Source organism: Harpia harpyja, chromosome 2 (assembly GCF_026419915.1).
Source record: "Harpia harpyja isolate bHarHar1 chromosome 2, bHarHar1 primary haplotype, whole genome shotgun sequence".
Classification (NCBI taxonomy): Eukaryota; Metazoa; Chordata; class Aves; order Accipitriformes; family Accipitridae; genus Harpia; species Harpia harpyja.
In genome coordinates this window covers 75,724,768-75,736,425 of record NC_068941.1, presented here as the reverse complement: position 1 = coordinate 75,736,425, position 11,658 = coordinate 75,724,768, and the positions used below count along the sequence as shown (strand labels likewise).

Here is an 11,658-nt window from a genome sequence, read left to right as displayed (position 1 = left end):
GGGAACCACATCAGCATTTTAATCAAAGCAGGGTGAGGAACAGGTCCTGTCCACACAGGCAGGATTATCAAGGATACTGTAACTTCTTTATCCTAATTTATTCTGCAATCAAATATTTAGCAGGCTCAACTGAAGATCAGAATGCTTTTAAAAATGCATGGAAACAATTCATAACATATTTAGGGTTAAATCTACACTTGGTGTTTGGTTCAGACTCGAGTCCATCATCTTCTGAATTTAGTAATTTCGTCTCTAACAGGCAATGACCTTTGTAGGAAGGCAGCAACTAACAGCTACGCGGTAGTAAGCAATAGCTTCGTAACAACGCCTTAATGGTAGCTGGTTACATGAACCCCTTCCTCGTCCCTCCCCTTGTTCCTCTCCCAGGTACGAGGAGCACTCCTGCAGCGCTCCCCAGGTGTGATTTTCCACCACTGCCTGCTTGAATCAAATAGCTTCATAACCAAGAAATACTTTAATAAGATGTAACACTAGCCAAACACACTTTTGAAAGTATTCTTAAGTCCTTTTCCAAGCATGAGTGTCCTTCTTCTCTCCAAACCTTTAATTTTATTTTCTTTGCTCACCATTTTGGAAAACCTTTCCAGTGTGATAAGAGTCAAGAACCCAAACTTCACTAGATGAAGAAGAGATGACTGTGCCTGCATTTGAGAGCAGCTCTGCGTGTAGGTGTGGCACTGACACTGAACCTGTGAGATGTGGCCATCAAGTACAGGCAAGACCTGACAGGGGCAAGCCAGTCCGCACACTGCTAGGTGGGGACCTCACTCTGCGACAACAGAAATTAGTGGGGCATAATTAATAGATTAAATGACCCAAGGAAGGAAACTACCTCATATTCTGTCAAAGCAGAAATGAATGTTAAACTTTTGTGCAACTGTAATTCTCATTATTATCTTTTATGTTTGGATAGAGCTACAGCTAAAATAAAATAGCCCGTCCCTCTTCAGGCCACAAATCTCAGTCAATAGTACTAAAAGGAATTGCATTAGCTAGTTATTTTTAACTATAAAGGCCATGGCAGCAACACTAAGTAGTTGCAAATTATTCTAAAATTAAAATTCAGATCCAGAGCTGGGTATCATTATTGCAGGTAATTAGTGCAATCAGTACAGCCTACGTGCAACAAACAATTCACAAATATCAGATAATTTGATCTGCAATATTTTCTTTGATGAAAGCAGCTAGACAATATTTCAATGGGTAGTTTCTGTCCTTGGCTTTGTTTTCTGCTCTGACATTCGGGAACCTGCTGCTCCCCACGGCAACTCTTTTTGTCTCGGATCAATACACATTTTAGTTTCATGAAGACTGGCCTGTGTAGTTACTTCTGCTGAATCCCCAAGGCAGAAATAGTATTTTAACATATCTTGAAAGTTAGTGTATATATTAAAGTCTTCTGATTGACCAACCCTGCCAAAATAATATACAGAAAATCTCACTGGGTAGAGTTACTGTTTTACCAACATAAGGATCACTGGGACAAGCTGTCGGCTCCCAGTAAGTATCACGGCCACTGCTTAGGTCTCACTGTGACTTTTAACAGAAGCCTTCCCTGAGAGGAGTGCAGAGCCATGCCATTCCCCAAATGAACCCCAGACAGCAATTCGCCCAGACTGCTCAGATCCTGGGCCTGCCCCATACGATGCTGTCAAGGCCCTACCTCCTTCCTTTTCAAAGGTGCTTTTTGTTCTAAGGCTGCACACTGGACCAATCCACTGCGGCTATGACTTTTTGCTGAATTTGGGGTATTTGCCTTGATTTATTAAAGCACATGCTTTTCAATCTGTATGTTCCCTCCTTTGGTCTGCAGTGTGTCAGCCAGAAGCATGGGGGTCATAAAGGCATTTCAGAGGGTACTTGATGCTCTCTGCACTTGAAAAAGTGTGTATTTCTTCTTTGACCCTCCTTATGTGTGTTGGAGAAGGAGAAACTAAGAGGATGACAAATCTAGACACACTGTAGGATAAAATGCTACTGCTTGGCATGCAGAAGGCTACTCACAATTCAGAATAAATAGCTATTGCTGTCTCACAGATGGACAGAAGAATACACTTTAGTTTTTCTATGTCAACTCCAGTACAACTCTTGTGTCAGCAGACTGATGACTTCATCAGCTCTTCCTCTGTGTTCTGTAATAGCACTAATAGTCCTAAGGATGATTGCAATAGGGATTTAATAAAGAACTTTCTAATCCCTACTGCTGATATTCTGCTATGGAGATGAATGAGACCTGTTGATGCTAAAGGAGCATTTCATTCTAAGTCTTACTTAAGGCAAAAAAAAAGGGCAGAACTAAATAAAGGCAGTAATTTACTGCTGTTTATCTCAAAGTGATAAAGTTGCTCATTCTTACCACTAGTGTTTAAAAATTTGAAACTGGAATTCTTCCCCCAAATAAATCCTGAACTATGAAATCTAGACCTGGTCCTATACAACTCTTAAAAACACAGGTGAAAAAACCTATCATCAGCTCTAACTGTTGACACACTTGTAAAATTACCTTGTATTGCAGTTTTCTGTTTAGCATTTGCAGCAGGCTATCCTGCGAGGATACAGCTGTCCCACAGTGCCAGCAAAGCAGCGGAGGTTTGTGGGTCCCGCTTCCCAACCCCATTCCCTTCCATCCAGCAGCTGCCTTTTGGGAGGAGGGAAGCCCCACGATGAGTTACTGTCCAACCCTATGAGACATCATCTGTGTTCCAGCCGCTGACTTCTGTCTTCTGAGTCCCCTTTTTCTATCAGACATAAAAGTCTTCACAATAGTGTCTGTTTTCATTACTGTTTGTTTGATTCCATGAAGGATTTGGTTTTCCTAATCATTTTGTGGAAGACAATCTCACACTAAGTTAATGGATAGGGTAAAATCCTAATATAAACGATGTTGATTGCAAGCATTCCAAAAAAAATTATTAACTAAAAAAGCCTGTAATTTACACATTCAATATAAAATTCTTAGGTCCTTTTAATATACAGTGGGTTAGAGAAACAGAGAAATCAGAACACTGAAAAGAAATCTGTTTTCAAATTACTCCATAGGGCAAATTGTTATACTATTTAAGCCAGAGACAAAATTACAGCAGCTTCTTTGGGAATTAAGCCCACCTGATTTTTAATTGCAGTTTGGTAGTATAGCTGACAAAAGACAAAACAAAAATCTTGAAACATTCAGTATTAGAAAATGAAAATCACTATTTTCATCTTGATAATTTTCTCAGGACAGATGTTCACCCGGGATGTAGCTGTGCACACTCAGAGAATACAAATAACATACCCAAACTGTATCATTGTATAAATCAGTTTTTTTCTTTTTTTTCCTTTATCTTCCTTCAAATGTCACTGATCTTGAGTAGTTTTCCATCATGTGAGCTCTTGCTATATTAAAAATGATACTAATTTTGAGTATATAATTATGAATATCCAAAAATACAAGATAATATTTTATAAGATAAAAGCCACAAAGTGAACTAAGACAGTCCACCAAGAAATGATATTCACAAAAATCCTATTCCCTTTGCTTTTGGTCTTGGCTAGCATTCATCTTTCATCTTTTACCATTGGTTTAAATGAAGTCAGGCTCAGTATGAATAACAAAAAAAAAAAGGAAAATTTGTGGAAATCTCTTCTAGTAGCATCAATTACTTCATGATTTCACCCAGAGAGTGATCAACAGCTGATGTAGGAATCGTATCGCAGTCATTACAGAGAAAAAAGCAACGGAGATACTGGGAGAACTGTTCATTCTGTTATAAATGGTTAATTAATACTATCCATCACAGTTCCCAGTCAACAAAAACTTAAATAGGTTTTAAGGCCAGCGGGGATAACTGTAACTGTCTAAAATGACTTTTCCCACAATGCAGACTGCAGAATGCTGTTTGGTATCATCTGAATCAAGACAGAGCTGGGGAACGAGCTGAGGCAGAGTCTCTAAGAAATGCATTCAGCCTTGGCTTTCAGGCTGCAAATGATGACAAATCTATTACAACCCCAAATCAATTGCATCAGCCATTAATCATCCTCACTGTTAAAAATGTGCACCTTCCCTCTTACCCCGATTTCTCATAGATTCAGATTCTAGCCACTGCAGTTTTTATAACCTTACCTGAAAGGTTAAAAGTCATCTATTATCAGAAAATTTTCCCCCCTGTAAGATATCGCCAGCTGTTGCTAACCCTCCTGCTGCCCTCTGCTCAGCTAAGGAAGTTTCCCAGGCATACTTCCTGTAATGCCTTTCTGATCATAGTCCAGTTGCTCATATTTTTTTTTTTTTATTTGAAACACAAACAGCAGAAACCGACCTAGTCTGCAAGGATTTTTCTGTCCCGAATAAATTGATGATGTCAGTTCTCTCCCTTCTTTCCTCGATATTTTCACGTGGCTATATATACACCTGCACCTTTGTCCATCCCTGTGCGGTAAAGCATTTCAGCTTCAGTGAGTAAAACTGACGGACCTTAAGCATACGTTCAACCATGCTTCTAAATATAGCTCCACTTGAACATGCTTGTACAGTTAAGAACATGTCCAGCTACTTAACTAAATTGGCCTAATGTACAGTGACTTCCCACCTCCTCCACCTCTACCGCTACCTCTTCTCGCCTGTTTTAGAGCCTAACCGTAATGGGAGGTTTTTGATGGGATGCTTTTATAGCCTAAACCTCAGTGTACAACTGTGTCTGCATATTTTAACTTCCTTTTGGCGTTAATTATTTTTTATCTTTTTACATTGAGTATCTGTTAGATGAGAGAACGTGTGAATTTCTGAGTGTTGTGTATTTTTAAATAAATATCATTTGGCAGAACAGTGCATCTGTGTATTTTGAAAAGGAAATAGAATATGTGGCAATGAAGGGAAAGAGCTAGTAAAACATACATTTTAGAAATCAGGAACTGCAAAGATTTTTTTTCGCTCAGAACCATTGCAATAGTAGTTAAATTCTGTTACTTCCAATGTGCCAGCTGTGAGAGAGAAGTGCAATTTTAACAGGTGAATAAAAAAAAGAAAAACAAGACAAAGCTCTGAAGGAAAAGCACAAAAGCCATTACAAAGATGATTTCAGGATGAAAAAAACCCAACCCAAATCTCTCAGCAACTGACAGCTGTGGTTTTAATGGGCTATTCTTAAGATGAGATTTACATGCAAACTGCCTACAGAAAGTAAAAAAAAGGATGCTAACAACCTATAAAAGTTAAAGGTTTTTATCTCAGGCTGAAAAAACTTTGATGGCAATGGATGGAATATTATAACATACCATAAACGTCCCCATTACATGATTGCTGCTCTGACCTGGTGCCGCTATGAATGATCTGGGACAAGCACTGCAGAAAAGCAGTTGTCCTGTTGCCCACTCCTGCTCCACCTCTTCCCAACTCACTGGAGTCTGTTAGCGTGGGAGTTTTAGTCTCATATGCCACCCCATCACAAACCAATATATTTTTCTACTACCATTGAAAGTATTCCTGATCTCCTAATGCATTCCTTTGACTTGAAAGAAAGTTTTGAGTATGCATGAAATGTTGGATCAACACTGAAGACTATCACCAGCGCACCTATAGGTACAGGTGCGTCTTTGGTTGCTGAAGCTTCCCTCAGCTTTTTCCACAGGGATCTCTGGAGAGCAACTGCAGTTTACAGCAGCTGACATTCAAGAACATTCACTAAAGATGAAATAGGTGGGAGAGGATATTATATCCTCTAAATTCTGAGTTACACAGGAGCCAGACAGCCAAATGCAACACTTGGCTGATAAATGAGATACTTTGGAAACTCCTCACTACTTTGGGTCCGCCTATTGCAGCCAGTACTATAGAGAGCGCAGTAAAATTTCATTCTTTAGATGTCTGACAAGTGAGCTCTGACAATTTTTGTTTCAATGGGTTAAGGCGTCTTTGCCAGCTGCTTGCACCTCCTCGCTGCCTGACTCCACCACACACAGCAGAGCTGGCAGGAGATAACGTACGCCCGCACCTCCGCTGCTCCCAGCCACAGCCCAACGTCTTCGCTTCCAGCACCGGTGTTAATTTGTACCAAGCCACCAGCGTGTGCATGGTGCTGCCGAGTTGCGAGCAGGCTATGTTATTTTGGGGGTACTATTATTATTAAGCAGATAGATACCTACACATATGTTTATTTAAATAGCTAATGCATACTGATTGCATGCATGTAAATACATACATGCATATAGCTACCATATTATATATACATAATTTGTGCTGATGGATTTGCACGTATATGCATGTACCTCTACACTGGTGAAGTGATAAATATAAGCTAAACAAGCAAATCAGGTCATTGCTTTTTTACGTAAAATATCCACATTTCTGGACTAGCAGCTTCAACAGGCACGTGCACAAATACTTGTGCACTTCGGTCCTTCGTTTATAGAAATTGTAGGAGGTATTGCTTAGGAAAGCAGAGTTTGTGCAAGCAACATATTGCCTCAGCATCACGGCTTTAGTCATGCTGTTTAGAATTCAGTGGTGACAAAAGCTAAATTCTCCCTCCAATATTAAATATAACTCTGCTTAAATGTGGAAAAGTAGTGCCAATTTCTTAAGCGAGAGCTAAAGTGAAGCACCAGTTTTTCTTGTGACAATTTTAGAAAACTGCCTAAAAGGTTGCAGAGTTTATTTATTTATTTATTTATTACTCTGTATTTAGCAGCTCTAACACTTAATCTTCCTCCATGTCACTGCAGGTCCAGTAAGGTATAGTGAGTCTCCTGCTGGCCCATCTGCCCGGAGAAGCGGCTGGAAGGCCCCTGAAGAGTGGCTTTCTCAGCCCTTTTAGTGCCAAAACAGGCTGTTGAGTCAAGAATGGGTCTGATCTCTGTCAAGGGTTTTAAAAAAGAATTAAGTTTTGGAGAAGCTAAATCCATAATGTTTTGGATAAAAATCACTAAAGCGTGTTGTCCGGAGCACAGGCCTGACATTAGGGCACGGCCAGTCCAACAGCACACCACTCACACCTGTACGTACCGCTTCGGGTCGTAACTCCGTTTTCTAGCTGCGCTGGAGCCCTACCGAGAGGAAAGGTTCATCCCGTAAAAGAGCTGAAAAGGGAGAGAATCGGATTTCGTTTGCCGGGATTCTTGCCTGTAACACATCTCGTTGGTCCAGCAGAACCCTTTGGAACAATTACCGATTTAGGCAACGTTCCCCATCCCTACGGAAGAAACCCAGCCCGTCCCGCTCCCCCCGCGGCAACTTGCAGCCCCGCTGGCTCCCAGCGAGAGGCCGAGCGCTTTGCGGCCGTGCCCGTCCCCGACAGCCCGGCTTCCCCGGGGGATGCTGGCGGCGGGGGGCGGGGGGGGGAAGCGTCTCCCCGTTCCCCGCGGTGGGCCGGCGCTCTTCCCTCCAGCTGCGCAGAACCACGGCGCAAAGCCGGCGTCGGCTGCAAAAAATGGCGAGGGTGACGGCCGCCCCCGCCGCCCCGTCCCGTCCCGTCCCGTCCCGTCCCGTCCCGTTGCCCCGGCCGGGGCGTCCCTGGCGGCGGAGCATGCTCAGAGGGCGGCGGGGGCGGGCGGGCCGGCCCGGGGAGCCGGCAGCGGGGGCGCCGCTCCGCCGCGCTGGGAGCCCCGGCGGGCGCGGGGGGCGGGCGGAGCCGCCAGCCCGGGCGGGAGGCGGCCGCAGCCGCCACCTCGAGGAGCGGGCGCGGAGCGGGTACCCCGCGGAGGAGAGGAGCTGCGCCGAGCCGCGGAGCGGGTACCCCGAGCCGGCGGTGCGCGCTGAGCCGCGGAGCGGGGAGCGCAAGCGAGAGAGAGGACGCGGGGCGGGCACCCGAACCGCGGGCCGCGGGACGGAGAGCGCCGGCGGGGGAGCGCGCCGAACTGCCGAGCGGGGACGGCGGGCGGCGGGCGCGGAGCCGCGACCCCGAGCGGGGGGAGCCGCGCCGAGCCGCGGGGCGGGCACCCCGAGCGGGGCGGGCAGGGGGGCGAGGAGGGCGCGACAGGGAGCGCGGAGCCCGGTGCGCGGCGAGCCGCGGAGCGGGGCCGCCGGAGCGGCGGGGCAGGGGGGGGCATCCGGCAGGGGTGGCGGGGGGGCAGCGGCCCCATGGGGCCGGGCGGCGGGGCGGCGCTGGCTGCTCGGCGCGTCCCGGCCGCCGCCGCCGCCGCCGCCCCGCCGCCGGCGGGAGCCGCCAGCCATGCTGCGGGGCGGCCGGAGCCCGCTGCTGCCGCCGGCGGCGGGACCCCCCGGCGGGGCGCGGGGCCCGGCGGGCGCCCCCGGGGCGGCGCAGGTGGCGGCGGGCAGCCTGCTGGCTCTGCTCATCCTCTGGACGCTCTTTGGGAACGTGCTGGTGTGCGCAGCCGTCGTCCGCTACCGGCACCTGAGGAGCAAGGTCACCAACATCTTCATCGTGTCCCTGGCCGTCTCGGACCTGCTGGTGGCTCTGCTAGTCATGCCCTGGAAGGCGGTGGCTGAGGTGGCCGGGTACTGGCCCTTCGGGGCTTTCTGCAACGTCTGGGTGGCCTTCGATATCATGTGCTCCACGGCCTCCATCCTGAACCTGTGCGTGATTAGCGTGGACAGGTACTGGGCTATTTCCAGCCCCTTCCGCTATGAGAGGAAGATGACCCAACGGCTGGCTCTGGTGATGATCGGCGTGGCGTGGGCTTTGTCTGTGCTCATCTCCTTCATCCCTGTCCAGCTCAACTGGCACAAAGGCGGGGATGTTGCTGCTGCTGGTGATATCGGAGATGGATTTGGCGCTGGCTGGGCAGCAGCAGGTGCTGTCACCACCTGGGCGGAAGATATGAGCACCACGTGGGTGACATTAGCAGCAATGAGACCCTCTGATGGGACCTCTGGCAGCAACGATACCCTCGCTGGACCGTCGGAGAGCTGTGACTCCAGCCTCAACAGGACTTACGCTATTTCCTCCTCCTTGATCAGTTTTTATATCCCGGTGGCTATCATGATAGTTACCTACACTCGAATCTACCGCATTGCCCAGGTGCAGATTCGTCGTATCTCTTCCCTGGAGAGGGCAGCCGAGCACGCGCAGAGCTGCCGGAGCAGCCATGTCGACTGCCACCATCACACGAGCCTCAAGTCCTCCATCAGAAAAGAGACCAAGGTGTTGAAGACTCTCTCCGTCATCATGGGCGTCTTTGTCTGCTGCTGGTTGCCATTCTTCGTCTTGAACTGCATGGTTCCCTTCTGCGAGAGCCCACCCAGTGACCCCCACGCTGGCCTTCCCTGCGTCAGTGAGACCACCTTTAACATCTTCGTCTGGTTTGGTTGGGCCAACTCCTCTCTCAACCCCATCATCTACGCCTTCAATGCTGACTTTAGAAAGGTCTTCTCCAACCTCCTGGGATGCGGTCAGTTTTGCTCTAGTACTCCAGTGGAGACTGTTAATATAAGCAACGAGCTTATCTCTTACAACCAGGATACCCTTTTCCATAAGGAGATAGCGACTGCTTACGTTAACATGATCCCAAATGTGGTTGACTGTGAGGAAAACCGCGAGGACCCTTTTGATGGGATGTCTCAGATCTCCCCTGACCATGAGATTGCCACTGACTCTGTCTGTGAGCTGGACTGTGAGGGGGAGATTTCTCTAGGCAAAATAACACCTTTCACTCCAAATGGTTTACATTAAATTGCATCCTGCCCCGGTCAGTTCTTCTTGGATTATAAAACAAAATATTAGCACTGAGTGGAAAAACCTGCTTGATTTTACGCTATAGTTTGGCCAGTCACTTCATGCTAAACTCACTTCTATGTGTAGCACTTTGCAAGGTCTAGACGCTGTCATACAGGGAGCTGGCAGCACAGACTTAGTTCAGCACTTCCCCAGGCTGAGAGAGGACCAGGCAGTCACGTTGATTAGCTGTGGTGAGGTATTGTGGTATAATTACGGTCAGTTCATGTTTATAACGTGTTTCCAAATGAAAGGTGCCATTGTCAGTGCTAAGTATTGCAGCTTCTAAAATCAGGGACAGATGTGGCTGGCATAGACATTAAATAGAAAAAAATTCTAGGCTGTTTGTTTGTTCAGATCTTATGTTTCTTTTTCTCTGTTGTGTTTTGTTTAGTTGGGGTTTTTTTGTTGTTGTTGTTGTTTTTTAAAGATAGAAATAGTGAGGTGGTGATTTGGATGATTATTTAAATGCGTATTTCTGCCAAAACAGTTCATGTGAAATCCATGTTCTCCTAGGCGGCGTTGTTGCCTATGATATCCTTGCCATGTTCCCAAATGAATAAATAAAAGTTACATTGATCAAGGGGTTATTATCTTTCATTTATCACCCTGAAAGGTTTGCAACAAGTATTCAAACTTTAACATTCCTATTTGAATGGTTAGAGTGACTAACAGTCAAACCCTATTATTTTAAAAGCAAGGTAGTCTGTATAGAAAATAAAATTTTTGAATAAAAGCAAGGCTCATAGGAATGATTGACTTAAATGAACTCTTTTATATGGCTCTACTTAAAGCTAGATGTATGCCTGTTTTTCTTCTTAGTATTATAACTGATGCTATACCTCTCTGCAGCTAAGAATATCAAGTATACATATCTACAAGCTGTTAAAGCTTTCCACTTAATTCTATACTTGAACTTACTTTTTAAAAATACTATTAATGAGAAGAGTTTGGTGATGGAATTAGGAGCTGAATGTGTCTATAAACAATAACTGTGTTTGAAAATGATGCTAATAATCTGCATTTCCCAGTGTAGACATTAGAGAACTTATTCAAGCCAAGAGAAGAAAAAATGCCGTTGATGTATTTTTTTAGTTATGTACTTATTAACCAGGAATTAAATACACTTTAAGTTCTTTGACTCTACAAAACATTTTAAAGCAGACTTTAAATACTGTAAAAGAGTATTTTAAGCTCTGTTTCTGTTGAAACATTTACATCAAATTGAATGTTGTATTTAGAAACGTTTGTAAGCTTTCAGCTCGGAAATGAAAAGCGATCTTATTTCCAAGACAAATGATCAAAGGTAGTGAAAGCAATACCAATATTTATTTCAAGTTTTGGCTCACAAAATGAACAACATTTGAATTCATTTACCCTTTAAAAATACCTGTGCCACAAGCTGAGCAGATTTAAATCGAATTGTAGGTGCGGATTCAGTAGCACTCCCTCCTAATGGCCCTGACCTGGGGTCTCTCCCATCCTCCCTAACTGGGAACTGAAGGCCCCTATATGATGTATGGGGCAAAAGTAGGGTCTGCACTAGGCAGCATGGTTCAGGGGAAGTCATTTAACCAGGTGCTGGGATTTGTGACTGTTACGGGACTTAGTACTGAGCATCTTTGGAAGTCAAGCCCTTAATACTGGTTTGGGGATTGTCTTGCTTCCCCTTGGGATATGAGGTGGAGGAAGTGCAGGAGGCATGTGATTGAAATCCCTCTGTGGTTGCCTCTGCTGCAGTCTGGTTTTGCCTGCAAGTGACGTTCTGTGTGTGTAGTCTTTGATATTAACTGGTTGAATTGTCGTTCTGGATTATCTTTTCAACTGCTTGTCACTGAAGATTGACACCTACCTGAGCGTTTTCTTTGCTGTTGATAGGAAATCTCACTGTAATATCCCCTTACAGCTGTCCTCAGAAAAGGGTATTGTGACTGTGGCTTAGGGAAGCTTGAAAAACAGAAATCTCATGCCCATAACCAGGTTCAAC

The 11,658-nt window shown here is 45.5% G+C and overlaps 1 protein-coding gene across 1 annotated transcript; it reads left to right on the top strand.

The window, feature by feature from the left end:
• Positions 1–8,149: 8,149 nt before the first annotated feature.
• DRD5 (dopamine receptor D5) lies at positions 8,150–10,254 on the top strand. Its single transcript, XM_052780472.1, has one exon. The coding sequence runs from the start codon at positions 8,169–8,171 to the stop codon at positions 9,627–9,629; it is 1,461 nt and encodes a 486-aa protein (XP_052636432.1). The 5' UTR covers positions 8,150–8,168; the 3' UTR covers positions 9,630–10,254.
• Positions 10,255–11,658: the final 1,404 nt, after the last annotated feature.

Coding starts and splice junctions, on each gene's coding strand:
- DRD5 (XM_052780472.1), top strand. CDS start 8,169: ATGCTGCGGGGCGGCCGGAGCCCGCTGCTGCCGCCGGCGGCGGGACCC.